At 39.9% G+C, this 26,235-nt stretch overlaps 1 protein-coding gene across 20 annotated transcripts in view; it reads right to left on the reverse strand.

The window, feature by feature from the left end:
- Positions 1–26,235, reverse strand: part of celf2 (cugbp, Elav-like family member 2) — a 171,848-nt gene that overhangs the window by 90,440 nt on the left and 55,173 nt on the right. For 7 of the 20 annotated variants that reach the window (XM_065274629.2, XM_065274622.2, XM_065274620.2 and 4 more), the window contains exon 1: positions 14,107–14,330. The exons of 1 other annotated variant lie outside the window; for it this stretch is intronic. In XM_065274629.2, coding sequence (XP_065130701.1) covers positions 14,107–14,225 — 119 coding nt within the window. In that variant the 5' untranslated portion in view covers positions 14,226–14,330. Of the gene's footprint in view, positions 1–7,002; positions 7,613–14,106; positions 14,332–26,235 lie in introns of those variants that run through there. 12 more of the 20 variants (XM_065274625.2, XM_065274624.2, XM_065274616.2 and 9 more) reach the window with 6 other exon arrangements.

A 26,235-nucleotide genomic window follows, 5' to 3' on the forward strand; every position in this document is an offset into this window, starting at 1 on the left:
CGGTTCTTGTGATGCCCCGTGAAGTCGACCACACCTCTTTTTTTGTCATGTGACTTTTACACACAGGTCACGTGACCTGTAAATGTTTCCATTGTAGTTCTGCAATATATGCCTTTGTTTAAAAAAATTGCAATATATGAGAGTTTATGCTTAATTCTCGTGTGCACATTTTTATACGCTATTTAATTTGCGTCATTTGAAGGGTTATGGAAACACAACTAATAATGTTGAGACAGGAACATCTCTCACTTTGCAAACCCCATGACGCTGCGCATTACAGCAGCCTGGAACATTGTTAGCATGAAAAAGCAATCCACGACTCAAAAACTGATAAGCCAATCAGAGTGAAGCTTGCTATTTTTATGTATAATAAGCATTGAATGGTCAATTAACTGTACGGTTGTGCTGTCTGTGGTGTTCAGCACAGTGTCAATGAGTAACAGAACAAATCAACGTATAGGGATTGTACACAAACACACACACACAAACAAACAGGTATGAACGAGTGTGTTAGAACACAAGAGCGCATTTGTTGAGGGCTGCAAGGTTCTTGAGTCCCCATGTGTGACTTTAGTGCAGTGATGGCTGCCTTTTAAACAGGCAGGAGAAATAAGTCCTCAAATGCTTCCCATAATCCTGCATTCCACTCCCTCTAGCTGCAAATAATGAGCTCTCCTTTTGAAGAGCCCAATCAAACAAGTAAAACATCTTAGAGAGAGAGAGCAAAGATGAGACAACATGGGCATAAAATGAGGTAGAATAACGCTGCAAAAATTATGAAACATTGGAAAAGGAATGGTGATGTCAGAAACAAATAATACGGAACGACGCGACAGAGTCAAAGAGGAAAGGCAGGAAAAGACAGAGGGAAAAAGGTCCGTGGAGACTCATTGAAGTAAGCCTTGACTTTGGCAAACGCAGCTACGCAGATGGAGTGAATAAATATTGGAGAGAGATCTCACATCACTTACTGGGTTGGGGGGAGGAATCAAGAGGGAAAACAAAAGAACGATTTAATTCAAAAAGACATCAGTGCATGAAGGCAAGTCCAGATTGCCAAATCAACATTAACCAACTAGTGGTCTACATCTTTGACTTATTAACTACACTAATAGTGCTTGATAATATTTGCTACACATTTCCATTTTGCACTGAATAAAATTCAGTAACACAATAATATGAAAGTCATTATTCCGCTCCATGACGCGCCTAACAACGCTTCTTAATGGTGATACGATCACTGTAGTGCAGGCTCTCTTGTATCTTTTCCTTTAAAAAATAAGGCACAAATATATTTAAAGAAATGTGGAACATGCTTGCCTATGCCAAACCCACTAGGGTGCTTTAACAGGCTCAAGTCAAAACACCCCATCCCCAAGTCTCTACAATAATCTGGTCCCTCTCCTTCAATATGAATTTCTTGGATTATTTGCCCATTGTTTCACCCATTCTAGGTCTGATCACACAGAATGGCGTGACCCTTATAACAAACTGCACACGCACACAAAAAAATTTACATATGTATTACCAATGATGTGGGGTACTTGTGTATAATATAAGTATTAGGAATTAAGCAATAGTAATAATGCTCGCCATCACTAATAAACAATTCCCACCCAATTAAATATTGTTCATTAGCCTAATTGTAAGTGGGATATGTATCAAAATACAATTCAGTTAATGTGCAGTCTTTTGAAGCAATTTTGAAGCAACTTTGAATACAGCTTACTCAATAAAATTCATAGCTCAAACTGAAATCTGACCTGTGCAATTATTGAAACTCAATTGACAGAAAGCCATCACAGATCTCTCCTAAAGCCCGGAGTATAGTCTGTTTTTTTACATGAACACGAATGTATGTGCATGGTCGAATTCACAGCCTTGCAAAGCACAGTTTATTGTACGTGAAGACTGCATGTGTACTGCGACAAAATGCAACACATCTCCGAGGCTACATACTACATTCTACTACACGCATTTGTGACCTAAAGTACGCTTACAATGTATGCAGGGTCAAAAAGCAGGCGCTGCAAGTACAGCATGTGGGCACTCTTCTGATGATGAAAATTGTGTCACGCACACTTTACACGAACCCACGTGGACGAGTAAAAAATTGTTCGGCTTTAAGCAAGTGTATTTAAGGTTCTTTTTCTGCAAGGCCAATAAACATGTCTGTTTCAAGTGAGAGAGAGTGAGACAGAGAGAGACAGAGAGAGAAAGAGAGAGAGATTTCAATGGTTCCAAGGCCACTGGGGAGAGTGTTGTTCATCAGGTTTGAAGAACTCTATCCTGCCTTGACTGTAGTCAGCTTTTAAGCCCCTGAAAGGCGACGTCACCAGTGTGTGCGTTACCAGAGAAAAAGCCAGATGTCGTCATTTGTCTCTTAGTGAAATCAAAAAAAGAGTGGGTAAATGAGAGTAATTTCAAAAAAAGAGTCTTTTAATGTACAGCGTGTAACTGGTAAACAACGTGGGATGGGGATCAGGCTCTAATATGGCAAATATGCTTTGTGTTTCCGTGGCCACAACATCCTCTGGCCCCAGCAACTGCACACCTTCATCCGTCACTTTCACACACATGGCCCGGCGCATAGTTAAATGGAGGCGTGACTAATGCAGTAAGTCTCATACATAAAAAACTGACCCTGAAACATAATACAACTTCATAGTGCTGAAATAAGAACCTTGAGTATAAAGTCAATCTCTGAAATTCTTTTAACATATATGCACACATTCGCTTTTTATTACCAGGACACGTACTTATGCAAGTTCACAAGTTCAGCCTACATAAAACAGCATTAGTCCATTTACCTTTTGTAATGACATTTTGATTGGATATAATATTCAGGATATTCGACAAGAAATGTAAGGACGGATTTTATCTTTCTGACTACAGAAGAACTTGCGTCATTGCAGTACAATTTAATTATACGTATCAAAATACTTTCGCAAAGCCAGTGCTGTTGTTATTATTAGTTGTATTAAATTAACTAACATGTTTAAGCAGAGCCCATTACCTAAAACGGTAGGTGAAAAACAATGACTAACAAAGCATTTGACTACTGGATGACACTAACCAATATCATAGCTTATCTTAGCTTTTCATTTGTAGAATACAGCCAATTCTGATTTTATGTTCGTCAATTTTTTCACTTTAAGCTCAGATGATGTAGTGTGTGTGTGTCCCACAGTCTCTCATAAACATGCAATTCCTCACAATGGTTAAATCTATCCGATATCTTCCAACAATTTCTGGAATGAAGCTGTTCTCTGTAAGTGCTGGAGGCTTCTCTCCCTTCCTCATTCTTTCCTGTCATCCTTTCCTAACGTTTATGTCTCATGCTGAAGGGTAATAGCAGATGTGAGAAACTCAGACAGGTCAAAGACAAGGGTTCAAAGGTTACAAATTCCCCCATGGGTATAAACATAACTTGAGAGAAAACAGAAACGTCAAAATATAAACACAAATTCTCAAGAATTAAGTTTTCACAAACAATTTACATAAACGCAACTTAAAACTCATTTATAACTCGCACAACTTTTTATGTTATTTAATAAACTGATTTGGTTTCTGGAAAGCTTCTGGAATTTATTCATTTACATATACATTCATGCATTTGGCAGACGCTTTTATCCAAAGTGACCTTTTGCGGTAATGCAATGCTCTACCACTGAATTATATACAGGAGCACCGCTTGATTGATAAAGCGATCAAATGCATACTTTCACCTTTCCAACAATAAAACAGGCAAAAACATTTAACTACACTACACTGAAAAATAGACCAAACCATGTCTATGGATGAAAAAATCATACAAACGCAAGTGTGAGGCAGCAACCAACCAACCATCTATAACCCCCTTTAAGGGGGGGTGCCAGAGTATACAGGGGGCATGCAATCCGATATGCTTAAGCTAAAATGAAGATGCATAAAATTTTCCACTAACAAATTTTTTTATTATATGTTTTTTTTTTAAGAAATCATATGCTAACAATGTCAATATAAGGTAATTAACATTTAAATTATCTTAAAAATCATGTTGCTCGCTCTCAACGTGCTTGTCGTGCAACGTGCATGTACAGGGTTGGGGGTGCTCAGATTGTTGTACTTGGGGGTGGAAGAAAAAGATTGGGAACCACTGATCAAGAACACTTATGCAACAAATAATAACCCCTCAAAACACCTAGGACATCCTTGCACTGTGAACGCACATGTGCAGGCAACAAACCCTTCTTTTGTTAAATTTAGTTTCAGTTTTACACACCGTACGATAAAAAAGATGACTAAATGTATCGCCAACACCCCCTCCCACTGATCCTCCAACATAGTCTCCAGTGAAATGGAAAAACAAGTTCAGTGAACCCCACACGGCCCACACCGGAACTGTGATCTGCCTCTCTCTCGCAATCCACGCTCACACTTAAGAGCTTCTTTTTGTCCAGGAGGACCTCTCTGATCTAAAATTAAGTTAGCCAGTCAAATGACTTCACTTATCCTAACCTTACTGCAAAACAAAAGCCAGAATCAACAACAAAGTTGGCAGCTGAAGTGGCTTATGGCAGACAAAAATGTAGACTGCGCCGTTGGGGATTTAAGAGACAGGTGTTTTATATTCCCACTGAGTGTGTGTGTATGTGTGTAACATTGTGGCAGAGAGGTGAGCGGCTTATCACGTAGTGAAGAGAGAGATTATCAAGTATTCACTCGCTGTCGCTTGTCCACCTTCTTACATATATGTGCGTGTATGTGTGAGAGAAAGAAAGCAACACTTTGTCACAGAAGTGCAGGTCCATGCTTATGGTGAACCTGCTTGTCAGCGAATTCACCTACATGTATTGATGTGAGAATACAAGTGAATAAACCTGTGAACTGAAACAGGACAGCATAGACTGTGTAGACAAAGAGAAAAATTCATGAAGATAGATAACAACAGAACATGCATTTTCAATACTTAACTGGATCAACCTACAACTATAAAGAAAGCCAAACAACCAAACAATTAATATTTTATTAGTTATCCCATTAACAAGATGAGCCATGATTTAGAGACCAACCAATTCTATTAGATATTTTATCTTGCTATCTAAATGTTTTTATTACACGCGATGCAAAAACAATTAGTAAGATGTTTATTATGAGGTTGTCAGAATACCAACATTAAAGTAATTAAGTATGAAATGTAACACCAATTAAACTTCGCTTTTCTTGATACAACTAATCTGCTATTATGCACAATCATTTTAACTACTGACCTATTGACTATTTAAGTAATAAAAATTCTAACATTGTCATGTATCAAACACTTTTTATATCAAGTAACATAAATTTCAAGTAAACAGTCTAAAAACAAAGAAATAGAACAACGAAACAAATTACAAGCATGAGAACAGAAAGGGCTTGAAGTTTTATGGTATCTATCTGAAGAGGGCTTAATAAAGCTACTAAAGTCACACAATAAACAGAAAACAATCTCAGCTTTTGAATCTTGTAGAAAGAATGGTAACCATACTTTTTCATCAACTTGGTACAAAAACACAATATGCTTGCCATCACTTATATGACATTACTGCAAGAAACCAGCAGACAGCAAGAACTTGCAAGGCAAGACTTGATTTTATCCATCGATTAAATACAGAGTTAATAATAAAAAATAACATAATAATAAAATTATGAATAGTAAATTTCAAAATAGTAATCACTTTTCAAAAAGAAACTTACTAGAGTGGTTCTCAAACTGGGGGCCCCAAGATTTGCCAGGGCCCCCAGTTATATGACATGTATTGCAGGCCACAAGTGGGGGCTGCACCCCGATAAAGTTTGAGGACCACTGGCTTACAACATTTTATTGATGTTTTCTCTGCTTAACAGTAATTATCACAAGTCATGGTGAACCATATTTAACTTTGAAGATTTTCTGAATTTACCAACCTTCTGGGAACATTTTGTGCCTAAAGGTATTGTCACGTTATAAACGAATTACAGACTATCCAATACTGCATCAATCTTAAACAGACTTTAGAGTGAAAAACCACTTATGTGGCTTTGTTAAAAATACCACTAAACAAGCGTCCATCAACTGTTAGTAGTTTAAGGCGAGCGGACGTAAGTGGGACAAGCTCGCGCCGATGCATCAAACTATCCCTGTCGCCCCGCAACGTCGCACTTCAAGTGAATTACGTGTGCTGCGCGTGCTCTAATCTGATTTCGGCGACACATGCCACGTAACAAATCAAATAGAAAGAGAGAAAGAGAGAGAGAGAGAGACTGTGCATTCCGATGGTTTAAAAGCAGAGACGAAGCGGCGGCGCATGTTTTCAACAGTGCTCGAGCCATTTCAGTCACATGCCTCTTACTCATGCACGAGCTGACACAGCGCGCGGATCATATGTGTCTGTGCGATGTAAAGCAATGCCTTTGATATTTAAAGCGCCCAAAGTATGAATCTCATGCATCACACACAGCATCCGAATGTCCCTTAGTAAATTTTACCATGGTTTTATTAAAGCCAAAGTGTTCCTAAGGTAGCCATGTGTGCACATCAAAACATTTAAGTCTTAAAAAAGCAAGCAAATAACCTTACCCGAAATTATTACATCCCTGGTAAAGTAAACCACAAATGGTTTTGGGAAGTATCAGAGTAACCAAAGTTCTTAGTTAATCGCCCTGAAATCAGATATGTCAATGGTGCATTGCATTCAACTACACTGTTTCACAAGATAAGCTTCCTTACACACGCAAAGTGTTACATGAAAATTCATCTCATATGTTCTGCAGTCAGAGTCAGATACGAGTCGGGCCGTCCGATTACGGAGCGCTTGTTTATTTCCCCAATGCAGCACTTCAATCCATGCAAAAACACCATCAACACCATCACTCGTCCGTTATCTGATCGCTGATAACACAACGCGAGGAGAACAAGCCGCCGCGTGCCCTATTTGTCAACACGCTCGCGACAAGCAAACAAGATGACGGAAGATAAAAAACACACAATTAAACGCTTACATCATCTCTCCGGCGCTCAACAATCTTCCATCCACCACCATCTCGGGGAGAAAATCCAGATTGTAGGACGAAGTCATGTTCGGACTGAACGTGTTGTGCGCCGCTGACTGGATAATGCCCGCCTTCCGCGCGAGCCTGCCTGCCTGCCGAGTTTGGGCGCTTTGAGACGGAGAGGGACAGGTGCAGTGGCGCGAGCGGCACTGAACATACACACTCACTGGACTTGCCACATTCTTTACCCTTCACTCATTAAAGTTTTTTCCTAAACAATCCCTTAAAATCCTTTTTTTCCGAGAAAACTAAGCGCTCTGGAGCTGCAAGCACCAAGAAAAGAGAGAGAGAGCTAGAGAGCGCGAGAGAGAAAAAGAGACAGCGAGAGGCGTGGCTCATCGCGCTGCAGCAGCGAGTTTTTAACCAATGCATCTCTGTGCAACGATAGTAAGCGCGGTCGGCATTGTAGGAAAGCATGAATGGAGATATCCTAAAGACCTTACATCTGAACATCTTTGAGGTATATTTGTGCTATGTGTTTATGCTGTTGCAAACATATGGTTTTTGTTTCCTAAAACTGAAAAGACATTTTGCAGAATGTCAGAGCTGTGTTTCAATACCATGAAATTGATAAGGACTTCTGTATCTACTTAGCAAAAACATCATTAAAACAGTCTACAAACACCATTGCAGCCTTGATTATCCTAACATAAGATTGGACTGTTGGTCAGCGAAGACCGAGTCATATAAACTGTAGTAGCCATAACCCAATTAGTGTAAGATCCTGTAAGATAAACCCTTAAGATATTAAAGACTTATTGCATCTGTGTATTTACTGCATGGTAAATGCAATATGAGGCACATTCCCGTTTTACTGTGCACATCCATTGATGCGTATGAAGTAGCAAGCTTTCTTTTTGTTTTCCCCTCGCTTGCCCCAAGGGGAAGGGGGTCTCAAACAGAGCACGTGGAAGAACTAGGTCATGGGAAACATACAGTACTCATGCTTAATGCATATACACACATAAATAAAAATGAATAAGCAAGCATTCTACCTCATATTGCCATGTCGCACATAACCACACTACATATAAAAAATACATGGGGAGATGCAGCCTAAATAAAAAAAACATGAAACTGCATTGCTCTGCAGTTAAATTGTCTATGGTAATCGTAAAGCAAACGCTTCAGAACGAAACAAAAGTATAAAATGTGCATTTTATGTGTCCAAACAGTCCAAATGCAATGAAGGATTAAAAAATAATCATTAAAAATAATCTAAATTTAAAGGCTTAATCCAGCAATAAATATGCAGTAGGGAAGGTCAAAATAAAGGCAATCAATAAAGATGTTTTTGTATGTAAAAACCTGAATCAATATTTCTTCCTGTATCCTCTAGCATTGCAAAATACAAAAACTAACCCTAAAGCATCTCAGAAACACTTAATATGCAGGTGAAGATTTTTTAATGATTTTAAACTACTTATTATAATCCATACTGATCTAGGGTTATCTTCCATCTAAGAAGCATTTTTGTCAATACTGCCCACAGCTAGGACTCTTGCGCCGAGGTGACCTATAATAAGAACAAAATACTTGTTTGTACTGTATAATATTCAAGTCAAATACTGTATACATAGGACTTCTAAGGATGAACCTACAAAAACAAAATATGAGTATATACCACTTCACCCTCTGAACACAAGACTGATGAGATCAATTTTCCCACCGATGAATTAAAATAGGAGATCAATTTAGATAAAAAAAATTGCTAAATGCTTTCCTGACAGATTTACAAACATTTTCCCATTCCCACACAAAGCAAAACCAACTACCTTGAGCAAATATACCATTGCATAATGGATTGTGCAATAAAGAGGCAATTTACAAATTCTCGCCATTGGTGTTACGCATGTTATGGAGATGATGAATTCACTAAATGGGATTTTATTTGTAGAGAAATTTAGCCGTAATTCTCAAGACAGCTAAAGCTTAGACAAAGAAAAAAAGCCATTCAGTTCACTGCTAATACACAATGCGAACAAAAATACAAGCATATTTTGTATCTTCTGATGCAAAACAGCCACCAATCACCACTGCTGGGTTAAAAATGACCCAATGCTGAGTTGTAATTACTCAAATGCTGGTTTGTTTTAACTCAACAACAACCCAGCATTGGGTCATATTTTTTTATCTCAGCGTTGTGTTCTGACCAATATTTACCCAGCATGGGTTAAAAACAATCAAGCAGTTATAGAGTTTAAAGTCCTGATCAAGCTGTTTTTAAGCTTTTAGAAGTCTTGTAAGCAATTTCAGACATTTTTTTAGACCACAAACACACTAACGCTTTATTGACTTAAAAATTTTGGTTGCTCCACTTACTCTCTTACAAAGCCTAGGGTTGTTTTGAAGTCTTAGTTTTGAGATTTGGGAAGCTATTTTAGCACCCAGACTAATTTGATTCCGTGTCTATGTAATCACAAGCTGGTTTTGGACATTAAAACTTCTAAAACAACAAGTCTGGTGGTGGTGGCATAAGACTTTTGCACAGTTCTGTATATCCAGCATGATCTCAAGAGAATTTGTAAATTTTTTTATGGGTTGGCTAATTCCTATAAATTCATAGGAAGTTAATCGTGCAAAAGTGTCAACAAAACTCAACCCCTTTCCCCAACATCACAGGGGTCAAGGCAGATCGTACAAAAACGTACAAATGTGGTTATTTGAATTAATACAAACGAGCAAACTCCTAAAATATGTAAGAATTCTTATGAGATGGCGCTGATTTATCCCACCTTCATAGGCTCTGGCATTGTATAGGGTCCCCAGTTCAATACCACTAAGCTCCAATGCAGGGACATATTCTCTCTAGTTCCAGTTTGACGGCCAGCTCTGGTTCACGGTCAGTGGAAAAGGGGCAACTGGGACAGATGTGATTTCTCTCAATACCCATTTTAGTGATATCTGTCAGGTAGTAGGGACAATTTTAAAAACTGCTTACATCACCTTTAGGCAGCTCCGAACAAGAACTCATGCCATAGGCCTTCATGTTTCCCCTGAACATTCCTCAATCATTCTCTCTTCCTTCTCAGCATGTCCTTCTCTCGGGGTTAAGAAGTCTATCTGATGAAAGCACTTGAGGGCTGATATAATTCTCTCTCACAGAAGATAATGGGATTTAGCCACAAGACGTCTTTCGTTCGGGTTTCCCTCTTTCTCACTGCCTCTCTCTCTTTTTCTCGCTCAGGTCAAAGGTTTCCCTGTCCCTCCTTCTTTTGTTGTTATTGTTACCTTTCTTTTTGCCTCCTGTTCTTTTGCTGTCGTGTTTTTTTCTTTTTCCTCACCTCATCCCTCGTTTTCTTGGGGTCCTGTGTTCTTGCTCTCTTTTCACACCTTCTCTCTCTACGCCTCTCCCCCTTGGGTCTGGACCCAGCTGGCCTATAACATGTATTGATTGACCACGTAGGAGGAGAGCGAGGGAATACAAGAGACAAAGAGAGAGAGAGAGAAGGAGACAGGCCCAGCAGGCTGCAATGCACGGAGACAAAAATAGTACACCCAGGAGTTCAAACCGCACAGAGAGAAGGGGGGCGGGGGCGTGGCAGGTAGATAGAGAGAGGAAAACAGCTAAGAAGAATATCTTAAAGATGGCTGATGGGAAAAAGATGGCAGGTAGCGGGGGCAGGTGGTACGCCTTCAATCTTATATTAGGTATGAGTAACTGTTCATCATTGTGGTGTATTTCACATTCTGCATAAAATGGTTGATATAATAAATCTGTTTTTACAAACATAGTATAAAAAACGTTTATTGTACAAAACATTCTTAATACCAATACCACATTCATTTGGGCTAACATAGTTTTTCTTAGTTTTGTAGTCAACGTGTCAACCTGCCCTAGCATGTCGTCACTTGCACTGCATGCATGTGCGTTTAGGTATGGACATCCAGACTTGAAGACGGTGGACTGTCAGCGGTCTGTCAGATGAATCAGTTTCACCTCATGAATAGTTGATCATCTCATGGATTATGTAAAACAGTGAGCACTCTCTTTTGGATTATAGCACAAGCACATAGACAGACACACACCTCCAGTTACAGTACAGTACATAGGCTTTGGGTCATACAGTGTTACAATACCACCAATGCAAGAATGCAGGTAAACTTGCACAAATGGGACCACACACTTGCAATGTTTTGATCAAGCATTTATGTCCGTGTTTGCATACTTGCATGTATCATAGAGAGATAAAGGGAGAGAGGGAAAATGTATATATATAATCTAGTCATAATCTGGGATCACTACCTAATCCACTATGTTTACTCAACCCCTGTGATTTATGTCATCTCCATCCCGACCAATAGTAATGCTATAATGACCTCACTGTGCACCCCAACGTCAAATTAAAATCCTATTTCTGCCGATGTTATCCCAAAATGCCAAACTCTGTGATTTTTGCCCTGTGCAGTAGACCTTACTGGTTTAATTTAAGAGGTCTTGGGCAGTGAAAACTGGAGTTTAAATAAATTTGCCATTTCTCTCGAAGTCCTACATTCATTAAGCCTTTTTCTTCTTTTTCTCTTTCCGTCTCCCCCCCGTTTCTTTTGTTTCAGCATCCCTCCCCCAGTTCCCCTCATTAAAGCAGGACCCTGAGAGCGCCGGTCACTGCTTCTCATTTATTTTCATTTGAAACTTGCACAGCTTCACTGAGCCACGGCTCGACGGTGGGTACCTAGGGACAGGTCATTCTCCTTAAACACAAAAACACCCATTTCTGCACACACGCTCGCACACATATCCCAGAATGCACAGCCTGACAACAGGCTGTCACCGCAGGCACACACAGACACGACCGCCATCGCCTTTTTTTACCGCAATGAAAGGCTTTGCAAACCACTAATTGCATGGTGCAGATTCCAGTGTTTGTAGCAGAAAGTCTGCAGTGCTGTATGAGTGGTTTTAAAAGAAAGTGTAAGCTTTTATGACAGACCACGAAGCACGTTCTGACCTGGTATCATCAGCAATTGCTTAACCCCCTTTTCAGCTTTCGGTGAGAAACAAATTCAATCTTGGTTAAGGAATTTAACCAGTGAAAATACCTCTGTTTGTCAAAATCCCATATTTAGGCTGTGTTTTAAAGTTAGTAGGCTGCCTGTCTGGATAACATTTTGAGCATCACTATTGATCTTTTTTTTTTTGAAAGCATCTACAGCGTAATGCTGTCTAAGCAGCCAGTCACTGAGTTTAATCCAAAGAAACCCCAAAATACAGTCTAGGAAGGGAGCTCACTATAAGTAGTAGTATCTAGGTAAGCATCTCACCAGATTTCCAGACTGTGATGCCCAGAAAGGCTGTCTAGGTAAGCAGCTTATTACGTTTTGAGACCATAATGCCCAAAAATAATCTGGTTGGTTTTCAAACACAGCTATGGAAACCAGGCAGACCGTAAACATCACAACAAAAGATGATTCAGAGCTGTCCAACATCAGTAATATTACAATTTACGATCAATCGTAATTGTAGTCATTGTATTTCAAGACATCATTACAGTACATTCAGAGTCAGATGGATTGAAGTTGGGCATAGCAGCATAAATCAATGCAAAGCCGCAGCAAACGAAGCGTTACATCAAATGATGTAGGGGCCCGTGCAATAGATTTCTTTGCATTGACATGTTCGGGTTTCCCATGTATGTGACACTTCATGTAATGTCATAAATCACTGTGATAAATTCATATATAATAGCAAACATTAACGTGTCAACTCAACAAAACAGATCCCAGTCGTGTTAGCGTACAATAGCTTACAGACGATCTCATGTCTCTAATCGCATTTCTCTAATCACATGCATGTGTGATTGTTTTGTGGTGCACTGGGCGCACACTTTCTTGTACCGAGCAATCCATTTAACATTTCTTTATTGGAGGAGGTTGAGTTATGGGCAAGTTGTGAGTGTGCATAAGTGTGTGAGATGCCAAACGACCTGACCCCAGTCACTGGAGAGATTCATGCTCCTTTGGGGACTATTTTAAAAGCCATTGAGCACAAGCACAGTAAATGAGTAAAAGGCCATAAATCTACTGTTTAAACCAACATGGCCGCCTCTCCGGCCCAACTAATGCCCTCACACCCCATTACACTCAGCACATTAAACACCCAGGTTATTACGGGCAGTAGCCCGTGGATAAAAAACAGCCCGGGCTGATTAGCACCCCTCTCCTACGCTTCCAAAAATGTCCAGAGATGATTGAAAAGAAAAGACCATGAAGTTAGTGACAGTCTAATCGTTGAAGCGTCCCATTGTTGAAAATGCTTTAAACAGTACACACTCACCATTTCTCCACCCCCCTCCCCAAATTCCCCCTTCAAATCCAATCGCTGGAGGGGCGTGCAAACAAAAGCAGACATCTTTCTAGCGGCGGGACGGGGCTTAACCCCTCCTGCTCTTCTATGTCTCTTTGTTTAATGTGATTATTACATCCAAACAAACTCAGACTGTATGTCCTTACAAGTGTTTGCCCATTTAAACACCCATAAATGTACTCAAAACCCCTGTGGGACACATAAATAGGACTGCTTGCGTTGAAAGGTGACCGCGATAGGTGCAGAAAGACGCTTGAAATAAGTGCACCCAGTGATCTGCATTTTTCATGCACAATTTGCATCCACAATTGTATTATCGATTTCTCTTTCTGTCACTTCATACTCGCACATTGTCCTGCACGCATGCGGGGTATAAAATAAATGCTCTTCTCTACCACACACAAACACTTCTCTTTATAGCAGTTTTAACTCTTCAGCTTTTGAAAGACTCAAACCCCAGGGGAGAGAAATGCGCCGAGAGAGACAATACAAGCTGTGCATTTTTACAAATGGGAAGACAAGTACAAGCGGTGCAGCACAGTCGGGATCCCGCAATTTGACAAATCTGCATGCGTTCAAACGGCCTACAGACGGCATGTCAACGAACCTCGTCTACAAAACCACAGGGCTGCCGTCAACCAAACATTCCCGAAATACCCCACCTCAAGCCTGGAGCTAGAACCGCGAACCTCCTGCACTAGCATGTGTGCGCGTGCATGTCTTTGTGTGTTGTCCGGGGACGGCTTTACCTCAGTAGCAGTTCCTCTGTGCTCCTCATGGAGACAGGGTTGTTTGCCGTGGATGGGTATCGCATGCTGTCCACACACACACTCGGCACAAAGCCCAGCTCAGACGAGTGCTCCAACATCGCCGTTACTCCGAACGCAAGCACGCACTGCACGCACACGATCCTTGTGCTTTTGGTTGTGGTGGGTGTGCGCTGGCCCTTTCTCTCCGGTGTCTGAATCTCTCTCTCTTTCTTGCTCGCTCTAACACTCCCTCCACCCTCATCGGCTCCCTCCTCTCCTCTTCACTCCTCCCTCCCCCTTTCCGTCTGATTCACTGAGCTGTGATAACCCTTTCTGACAGCTCATGTTGTTTCTGGGCCAGAGCTAAAGCTGTTAGCCTGGTGCTTGCTAGCATTGAGAAGCCTGCTGTTGGCTGCCTCTGACGCCCAACGCCCCTGTGGACAGCTCGTATGTTGTTTCAGCCAGCTGTAAAGTTTAACAATCGATAGACATTTTAAGAAAGTAGGTATGGCTCCATTGGCCGGAGTCTCAAGTATCTTTGTCCCACAATTTATGGGCAACTAAGAGGTTGTGTTTAAGGTAACTAAAGTGCGATCCCATTAGCTTTTAAATTGCTTTAACTAAGCACTCACGACACTGATAAAACATAAACATTGATATTAGGGTGACAATACGGGCCATTCTTCCCGGACGCGTCCTGGCCAGGATTTCGGGTGCATCTTCCGGAAGTCGTCTTGTCGACCGCATACCTCATAGAGGATTATTATTATTATAGAAAAGCAACTGTAACATTTTAAGGTAAGAATGAAACTATGATTGCATGTCTTATGTTTTTAACTGAATGACGTATGCGGTCAACAAATACGACTTCCGGAAGATGCACTGAAATCCTGGCCAGGACGTGTCCGGGAAGAATGGCACGTATGGTCACCCTAATTGATATCCTACATAGGAGAATGGTTTAGCAAAGTGCCATGTGTAAACAGTGCTTAACTCTTTCCCCGCCATTGATGAGATATCTTGTCAATCAAGAGAAAACGCTTCCCCGCCAATGACAAGTTTTTCTGTCTTTCCGCAATACCGCTATTATCCACTAGGTGGCGGTCCGCAACTTTTTAAACCCGGAAGTATTGCCCTATGGCAAGCTGCTGCATGTCCGTGTCTGTTTTAAAGATTGCTCTGAATGGGAACTCTATGAAAAGTCCGTCACAAAAATGGAATTATCTCTGCTTTTTGCTCAAAATGTGGTGTTTTTGCAGAAACCTACCCATATTCAAAAGCTGATTACAAAAGAACTACAGAACGCTGGCGGTGAAAGAGTTAATAAATTAAAAAAATTAATCTGAAAGCTCACCAAACCTTAGATTTAATGTTTTTAGCTGTTATTTATTTTTTCCCTACTGAAAAATCCACCTAAGACCAACATAAGCTGGTAGTTGGTTTTAGCTGATTTAAGATGGCAGTAGCTGGTTTAAGCTGGTCCTCCCAGCCTGGCAAAGCTGGTGGGTCAGCTGGTCCTCCAGCCTATCTAGCTAAGTCCAAAAAGTGACCAAAACAGCTAGACCTGGTTGTTACACCTGCAAAACTAAGCTAAATCAAAGCTAAAACAAAGCTGGGAGACCAGCTAAAACCAGCTCACCAGATAGTTCTGGTCTTAACTGGAATTCGTAGTAAGGAATTGTCAGAAAAGTCTTTATTGAGGTTACACAAGCAACTGAGGGGACTTGCTGAGTGGTTTCCTTAAAGTAACAATAAAATTGAAATTAAAAACTTTTTTGGAATATTTGTGGGATATTTGGAATTTTTTAACAAATGACTTATCTGTGAGCTTCATTATTAAAAAAAAATCATGTGCCCTCATAACCTTTAATAAAAAACGCAAATCTCCTCCCCTCCTCGAACCGATCTTTCCTCACTTCCGTTTACGCAGCGAAGATCGCAGCGATTAGCAAATAACAACATGAACCAACTTCCAATAATCCAATCAATTCTCAATGGACAAATTCACGTCCCGCACCACCTTTTTTTCATTTCAGAAGCCGTTTCACTCGGATATACAGTACGTCACGACGGGGAAAATAAGACAATCGCTACTTACATTTAAAATGCATTAAGCTTAATAAATTAGCAAGGTATAACCTTCAAACATTTTGTTTATATTTACTTAATTTGTTTCACAAAAATTTAATTTTTTTATAACTTTTAGTAAGAAAAGCTCTTTTGTTTGATCTGAGTTGTTTATTCTGTTCATACCACCAAATTTCAAGTGCTACTCATAAACTGTGTTGCTTTTTCACAACGAGGCTTAAGTTTTTGAGGACCATTGTTTTGATAAATTAATTCAGTAGTGGGAAAGCAGAGAATCAACAGGAATGTGGATTAGGTTAAGCGAGGTCTCAGTTTGTTTGTGTGTGTGTTGTATGTTCTGTTCCAAGAAGCCCATTTCTCCTCCCAACGGGCCCATTTTGTTAAATAGTTACACTCATGTGAAATAACCTTTTGTCGTTGCTCTTTCATTCCCCCATCTGTTCTTACCTTTCCTTCTCTCTTTCTTTATTTCTGCATTACGGGAAAACATATTTACTTCTTTTCTCTTTCAAACGTCTCCTCCTTTCACAAGTTTATCCATTTCTCCCCTTTGCAAACGTTCTGGCTGTTTAAAAATGCATTGTGTTTATTACGGCTCATGAAAGTTTCATCGCGCGAAAAACACATCAGAGGATCAAGGGCACCGATTCATTAAAGGACAAAATTTTGCGTTGCGCCTTCGCGGGCCTGGATCTTCCATAACACTTGCAATAATTGGCAAAGTAATTTGTTTACCAAACACCTGCTATGTGGAGATGTCCCATTATATGTCCTAAAAAGTTATTTACTGCACATCGCTAAAAAGCGTATTGGCTTCGAAAAGACATTTTGTTTTGATGTTGATCTAGGATGTGCGTTACAGTATGTTGATCGCACTGATTTTCGAATACAGATGCAAATAAAATTGAAGCATAAAATATCTCTCTGTTCCATCTGCCACCTCCACCGCCTCCTTTTCTGTTTCCTCGTTCTGTCTTTTTCCTAACGTCAGCCCCCTGCCAGTCACATTCGGGGGCTAGTCAGTGTAAATGTAATGGTTGTCCAGCAGCAAGCATTTCTGAGTGGCAAGCGTACAGCTGCTTTTGAGCAGCGAACTTAACGGCCAGACGAAAATGCCAAATGCATTACCAATCAATTCTAATTCACACTGTTTTCATTGCAATTTGCCGAAGGGTTCGTGTACAACTCCTTTGTGATCAAGGAGTCTCTTTTTTGCCATTTGTTTTGCAACGTGCAAATCTACTTGTCTGTCTGCATGAGGGTGGAAGTCAAGCGATTACTGACATCCATAGAGAAATGATATGCCAGGCATGATCCCGGGTTTCCTGTGATCTCTGGCAAAGGCACTTGATTAGCTGTGTGTGAGACAGATGCCTAATCACAGTCAATTGGCTTAGTCCATAGGGTCCATTATACGTGATTAGTGCAATATTTAAGATTAACGCGAAGAAACTGAGAAAGACGGGTAGAGAAATGAACAAATAAGAAATTATGAGATGAAACAAAAATAGGCTAAATTACAGAGAAAAAGAAGACAAGTGATGAGAAAAAAATGAGGTAAGAGAAGACAAGAGGAGGCAAGATGAAACGAAACAAAAATAAATAAGGAAACAAAGAAAGGCGGTGGGGAGAGAGATGGGGTGAAAATAGATGAGATCTTTGCATGCATAGACACAGAGCCCTGGGACAATGTGCACACCGCACGGAGACAAAGCCAAAGCCAAAGCAGGCCGATTATAAAATCATGTACAGTTCAACGCACAAACATAACATCCTCTGTCAAGTCATTGTATCGCATTTACAGTTTGATGAAATGACCTACTTACAAGATCTTCTCACAGAGGCATCTACCTTCTCTGTAGGACTCCTCTTTACATGTATCGCTTCTGTAGTCACTATACAAAGTCCTTGAGGGTGACTAAAAATATCAATTGCCCAACTATGACAACCTGCCTTGAAATGTTGTCTATGTAGCGACACTTGCACACACTGGAAGAGTACTACTGGGTATTTCATCCTAAAATAGTCAGGTGAAACTAAGGAGGTCACCCAAGGAGCTTCCAGATACAGACCAACTACAGTTATTGTGTTATAAACAACTGGATGGAGAGCATTAAAGTGGCTCAGTAGGTAGGGTCTCCGGTCCAGGCCCTGGATAGGTTAGGCCTGTACGTTCTCCCTGTGTCAGCATGGGTTTACTCCAGGTACTCTGGTTTCCTCCCACAGGCAAAAAACATGCAAGTTAGGTGAATTGCAGATACCAAATTGCCCTTCACCCAACATGTGTATGTGTGGATCAATTTGTGTATGGATTAACAAGTTCTCACCATGAATATAGCAATAGATGTTGGAATGGCATGACGAGGAAAGAATATAGAATACAAAATGCTCAAAGTACTTAAAAGTTATTTAGAATGGTTTAGGACATTTCCCCACTGTCCAAAGACATGCAGCTTAGGTGAAGATGTGTAAATGTGGGTATGAATGTGCCCTGTAATGAACTGCAATGATCTATTCCGAGTGAATCCCGCTTGCGGCATGATATACTGGGACGGGCTCCAGCCCTCTCATAACCCCGTACAAGTAGGTTTGGAGAATGGAAATATAGCGGACAAGTATACAGAGTTGACATTCTAATGACAATTTCAGATAACCAGAGATAAACCTCAAACCTAAGCCTAAAGCAAATGGATGGTTAGTTGGCCAGTGAGGTGAACTGAAAGGTTCATCATTGCAATTGTGTGAATAAAACACGGGGACTGCAATGCCATGCATCATACTATTAACAACAAGAGTCTGAAGGAGTATATATATATGTGTGGATTTCTGTAAGCAGGTCAGCTCAGCACAATTCACAGAGGTTCTGTCTTTATTATTAAATGTTCGAGCCTTATAAAGATGAAATATCAAAGGAATATCACACCGACTGAGCTGATAGACAGAAATGCTTGGTGTTTTGTCGGAATATAAAGGCTCTTCTGAGTTAACATTAATAAAACAAGAATTATGTGACGTCAGCTTTGGCTTCTTCCTGACCAAAACTCCCAGACCCTTTTTAGCTTTTTGGTGTTTTGTCTCTCTCAAACCCAAAGCTCTTATTTATATCAGAATTCAGTTCACATTGGACCCTTGGAAAAAAGAAGACCCTCAATACAATCCCTCTCTGGATCTGCAGGAGAAATGCACCAAAACACAAATAAATAATTTAGGGTTTTTTTCCCAAAGAGAAAGCTTGACGCAGCAGTTTTGAAAAAAGGGCTCCTATAAAACTTGCATGAGATACACGAGTCTACAATCAGACTGCTGATAGGAAGAATTAATTTTATCTTATGACACACGGCAGAGGCACATGAAAGCATAGCAGCAAATTGTTCTTAAGTTCGAGGCATTCGGATAATCATATCACGGGGATGAGATGAGATAGATCTCCCATTGTTCTCGTGAATATGTTTTTATGGCCAATCGAACACAAACACTGCCCCTGTTTAATTTTAAAACAGCCAATCAGCAGAGATTAAAGAAACAAAGGGCCAATCCATGAATGGCAGTAAGAGTGAAGCATTCGTTGAGTGTTAATGTCAGCGTGGTGTATTCATGATGCGGTTGCTGGCAGATCAAAGGTTTGAGGGGAATTATGAATGTGTGCATGTGTAAGAAAAAGAAAGAAGCTTGTAATAAAGTCTGCTATCTGTATAATAGAGATCTGCATACACGCTACAAAAAATGCTGGGTTATTTTAAACCCAGCATTGGGTCAAAAAAAGGATGAACCCAACCTGTTGAGTTTTAATTTAACCTATGTTGTTTCAACTTAAAATGCTGTGTTGTTTTATACATTTTGGGGTCAAATATAAATATTTTCTGAGTTAATTTAACCCAATGCCTAGCCAAGGTTGTCCTTTTTTGACCCAATGCCCCAAGTGCACGGCTAATGCAACACAGTGAGCTATGGGAAGTTGGGTGTTACACATTCAAGTAGGGATTTTTTTGTATTTTTTAAATGAAAACAAACAAATCAGCACTGTAATACGGTTCTTTCCATTAATCTCTCTCTCTCTAACACATACACATGCTCAAACTTCGGAGCTGCACGTAGGGTAATACAGCCGGTCGTGCATGTTCTATTCTCAGCTATTAGCAGGCAGAAATTAATTTGTCACCTTCCATTAGAGGCCTGATTCTGGAGTTCTGTCTCTTCAATTATTTCCTCCAAGAACACACGCATACAGTACACACACAGAGCAAAAGCCATTTGGCCTTACTATTTGTAGGGAAAAATGTTTTTCCTCGGGTAAATGAATATTTTTTTCTACATTGTCATTGAATTTCAGGTCCATTTTTGACCCAACTCTTTGAATGAGAGAGCACGTGTGTGCGCTTTTAAAGTAAAATGGGGGCTATTGTGTTTTTGGATGCGGATTTGTCCGTGTAAGCACTTCAAAGCCTGCACGCTCGCTCTAAGAATGACAGAAAAACAGAAGCGGTATAGAGAATCTGTTTATTAGGATGCTAATGAGAGAGAGAAAGAGACAGAAAAAACAGCTCTTTCTTCTTTCTGGGTATTTTTGGCTATAAAGAAACATCAAAATAATCAAAATATTTCAGTCGCCTCGTAAGGAGCTGTCAACGTTGGGATTTCAGCCATGAAACATCCACCTCAAAGTATGATAGTCAATAATAGTCTAAAATGACAAAAATATTAATGTCTTAATTTTAACACTTTTGCAATATTTATTTACTCCAGTCTACTCAAAATCCTTGTTAAGGTTTTTAAAACAGGCATTATTATTCGACCCTTAGTTCTTGAGGCATAAGTGTCTATAATGATGTACACTATGCATTATTTACTTTACCAAAGATAATACATATAACAAGAGTGAACACTACTATTACTATGAATGGGGGAAATGTGAAAATAAAGATATTTAATATTAACAAGATGCGTCACTGTTATTAATATGAATAGGGTAAATTGCAATGGACAGAATGGCACAGAATTGACAGCGATTATGGTGACGCTCAATATGGCCGCTATTGCAATGAAAGTCCCGCCTTCCATTAAAGGTGCAGTGTCTAATTTAGGATCTCTTAACACAAATACAAAATAATATACAAAACTATATTATTATGGGTGTATAAAGACCTTTCATAATGAACCAGTATGTGTTTATTACCTTAGAATGAGACATTTTTATTTACATACACAGAGGGTCCCCTTATATGGAAGTCGCCATTTTGTGCCGCCATTTTTCTACAGAAGCCCTTAACGGACAATTTTTTTTACTAAGTTGTCTCCGACAATGACATGTTTGTCCGGTGGCAGCTACCGTAGCTTCTCTATGTGTTTCAAAGGTGAAGGGTGAGAAGTGGACTAAGCCGTTGGTTGCAATTTCGCAACCTCACCACTAGATGCCGCTAAAATGTACACACTGCACCTTTAAAAAGAACGAATCATTTATAAAACTGAGCATACTTTGTAAGTGTAGCATGTGCATACAAGATGATGTAGTTTGTAGCCCAGCATTTTGTCACAATGTGTGTGTGTCAAACGTTTGTGTTTATGTACAATCAAATGAATTCTGCTTTGCAAGGATATGCATTCGACTGTGTGCGTGAGTTAGCGTACACGTAATAAAACAAATTATACTCCAGACTAAAGCACGCTAAGCAATGCAAGTTACCCGAGCCTCATCTCAAACATCATTTTGTTTTCAAGTGTTTAATACTCCCTGATTTGTAAGTTGATGAATAAATGGCACAAGGGGTGCTATAGCATTAGCAAACTTGCGAGTTTTCCCATTTAGGTCAATTGTTGCAAGGCAGGGCAACAGTTTAGAAGAATCTTATTAGACACTAGTTGAACTGACTTCATAGTTATACCTGAATAATAACGCATCAACTGAGCAGATATTTAAGGGGTAGCTTTATCGCCCCCTGGAGTACCAAACTTAGTTAACACTGTGGTAGCCTAAGAAAGCGTTTTAGGTATTAAGCAGGACCACTTGCTATGCAGTGTAGCTGCTGCACATTTCTATCAGTCATACCTCTTGAAACGAATGAGAATTTCTTTTGCTCTCTTGTCAGCTGAGAGGAAGCATTCCTCTGGGTATGAGATGTCAAACTGACACTCAGGTCTGGACTGGTTCATCTGCTCTGAGTGTGTAGGCTCTGAAATAGCTGAAATCCTGCTATATACTGTTTCACGTTGCAGATCAGCCATCCAAATTATTATAATCAGCATTTAAAAACACTGTATGCCATATAAGCATGAGAATTTACAGCCTGTGTTCTGTATATTTAAAACAGATGGGGTATTTATCAGGTTAATGGCTCAGTCCGTAGCTGCTCAAACTCAATGGGGGTGTTTGACGATTGATGGACCTATCTGGGTGTTGTTTGTGGGTGTGTTGTACAGTATGGGATTTTTAAGATAGAAAGGGAAAGTGAGAGGCCATGTGGAACGTGTGAGACATTTTCAAACACACTAACACAGACTTAGTGGCAAGAAAAAAATCTGCCAATGGAATAAGAAATATTTTCTTGAATTAAAGGTGCAGTGTGTAATTTTTAGAAGGATCTCTTGACAGAGATGCAAAATAATATACAAAACTATACTATCAGGGGTGTATAAAGACCTTTCATAATGAACCGTTATGTGTTTATTACGTTAGAACGAAACCTTTTTATGTTCATACACCGAGGGTCCCCTTACATGGAAGTCGCTATTTTGTACCGCCATTTTTCTACAGAAGCTCTTCACCGACAATTTGTTTTTACGTAGTTGTCTCTGACGATGACATGTTTGTCCGGTGGCGACTACCGTCGCTTCTATGTGTTTCAAAAGCGAGGGGTGAACAGTGAACTAAGCCGTTGGTTGCAATTTCACAACCTCACCACTAGATGCCGCTAAAATTTACACAATGCACCTTTAAGTGTTTATGAAAAAAGTTATCTTATTTCAAGAAAATGTTTCTTATTCCATTGGCAGATTTTTTTGCTTGTTTTAAGCACTAATTTACTTACATTTTGTATTTTTTGTCTAAAAACTTGACTTTTTTTCCTTGGTCATTTTGCTGATCAAGAAAATACATCTTAATTTAAGAACTTTAAGATATTTTTACTGAAAACAAGACAAAAATACTAAAAAAAGAAAGTCATTTTTTGCAGTGTAAATGTCAACATTGGCTTTCAGAGATCGTGCACCCCGCCTTTAAATGTCTTAACTCTTTCACCGCCAGCATTTTTTAAAAAAGTTGCCAGCCAGCGCCAGCGTTTTTCATGATTTTCACCAAAGTTTAATGCCTTCCAGAAAATGTTCTTCTTTAAATATATAAACATACAATATACCAAATGAAAGCACAGACCCTCTGCTTTCAAACAAAAAAAACCGTTTCATCCTACCTTTAGTGGTTCTTTTGCAATCAGCTTTTGAATATGGGTAGGTTTTTGCAAAAACACCATATTTTGAGCAAAAAGCAGAGATAATTCCATTTTTATGACGGACTTTTCATAGAGATCCCATTCAGAGCGATCTTTAAAACAGACACGGACATGCAGCAGCTTGCCATAGGGCAATACTTCCGGTTTTAAAAAGTTGCGGAAGGGCGCCACCTGGTGGATAATAGCGGTATTGCGGAAAGACGGAAAATCTCGTCATTGGCGGGGAAGCGTTTTCTCTTAATTGACGAGATATCTCGTCAATGGCGGGGAAAGAGTTAATATAGATGGTTTCATCAGACGCACATGCGGTGGCACGATTACGCATCTGTTCGGAAATTTACTTCCGGTTTTAGGGTTTTTTTAATGGTCTGACTAGTTGCTAAACTGAACTCTTGAACAAATACCTAGTCGAAAATAACAAATGTTTTGGTTTTCTAGGTAATCTACGTGTTGTTTATTTTGCTTGTTATATAAATAAACTACTTTAAAAGGACTTTGTTGTTATTTATTCTTAGCGGAGTTTACCAGAAGTTACGTGTTGACCACGAAAGCCGCTTGTTTATGTTGTAACTGCTGAAACTGTCTATAACTAGTCCTGGATTAATCTAAACCCTGTCCTGGAGACTGCCCCAAAATGTCTAGTGGTTAAAGAACTAGTCCTCACAAAAACAAACAAACAAAAAAATTCATCATTCGATCATTTACCCCAAGCTTGTATTCATTTTTAAGTCGCATTTAATTTTTTGAACACTGTCCCACTCATGGCAAACACTTTGATTGAAACGACTATACACATAGGTTATACATTTTTTGCCAGTATGTACCAGTGAACAAGATCATTCCTCCACAAATTTAATCAAGCAAGTGAAATACCACTATTATTTTTTGCTCTTTAACTCTGTGTGTGTTTGACAAGCAACTCTTTGCTGTGTATCTGATTTTGCCATTAGCTCTGATTCCCCCCCCCCCCCCCCCCCACACACACACACATCGTCACACTGCTGTTTCCTCTTCTAAGATCTCATAAATATTAATCCCCCGTGAGCTCATTAGCATGGCCACACTGAGCACCACTGCCATCTAGTGAGACACTTCCTCTTATGAATATTCAGTAGGCGGAGGGGCCCAGCGGTCATTAGTGGAGAAAGATCTGAGACAATAACCCAATCAGTGATGAGGGACAGGACTTTGTGCAGGAATGTGTAATTAAGCAGAGCATTCAGACTCATTCAGAGCATCTCTGATTAGACGCTTTCGTTTATTCACGCGAAGCGCCGGAACCGTCGGCTGGCTGAGCAACAAACGCAAATATTTTAGTAAAACGCCCAAAAATATGCATGCATGAATGCAAAATATAGACCCGATTCCACAGTAGGGGGCATTTGTGGTGTTACATAAAGCTTAATGCTTTTTAGATGGATGTATTAGCAAGTATGACAGGAGGATGTTCTCTTTCTATCGGTTTTGGATTTGCTTGTGAATCTACAGTGTGGTAGGGGATTTTTATAAAAACGTCCCACCGGACATGCGTTTTGTGTGTGTACGTTATGTTAGACAGCTGTTTCTCCATACAGCACATCTGTGAGGTATTAGGACTATGAGTAACAGTGGGGCAAAGCTCCAAGGTCTCACGCCTCATATCGCTCGGCACACATAAGGCCTCACTGTAGGGTTTGTCCAAGTGCCGTGCTATAAAGATGGAGATGGTGCAGCTAGTTCAAAGGGCTGCCCAACTAACCCACAACAGGGCCTCACCTCAAATCAGAGGGGGTTTAATCAGAGGTCATTTTTGTTCAATGAAAATGAATGCTAACCATCATGAAATGTAGTTTAGTTAGAAACAATATGGCTAAGCAATTCATGTCATTTGTAGGGCATTTGTCTCCGGTTCGATTCTCACACCGGCAGGTAGCGGCTGAGATGCATCTTTTTTTCAGTTGATCCTGGGTGTGTGTGTTCATGATTTGCAGTGCGTGAGTGTTCTTAGTATTTTTCTCTTGTTTTCAGTAAAAATATCTAAAAATTCTTAAATTAAGATGCTTTTTCTTGATAAGCAAAACAACCCAAGAAAATAAGTCTAGTTTTTAGACTAAAAACATCAAATTTAAGTGCACTGTAAAAATACTTTGCTGCCTTAAAATTTTTTGTTGAATCAACTCGGATTTACAAGTCATTTCAAATTACTATTATTTATCTTGACTACAGATGAGTTGTTATAACTTCAGGTGAGTTGTTATAACTTATAAAATTAAGTTGACTTTTCTCAACACTATTTTATAAGTTGTGACAACTCATCTCTATTGACTAGGGATGCACCGAATCCAGGATTCGGATTCGGCCGAATACTGGGCTTTTTGACGGGGTTCGGGTTCGGCCGAATCCTTGATTTTTTTCCACCGAACCGAACCCTAGGCTTGCGCTGGTTGACGTCACGCGGCTGTTGATTACACACATCGGGTGCTGACGTGGAGATGAGCTTTTTCTTTCGGCGAGCCTTAGGGGCTGGACACACCAAAACTTTTAAACACGGCTGAAAACGCCTTGAGGACGTCAAATGCCAGCTGTTTTTCAGCCGAGCGCTTGGTAGCTGTGATGCGTCAGC

Source organism: Paramisgurnus dabryanus, chromosome 1 (assembly GCF_030506205.2).
Source record: "Paramisgurnus dabryanus chromosome 1, PD_genome_1.1, whole genome shotgun sequence".
NCBI lineage: Eukaryota > Metazoa > Chordata > Actinopteri > Cypriniformes > Cobitidae > Paramisgurnus > Paramisgurnus dabryanus.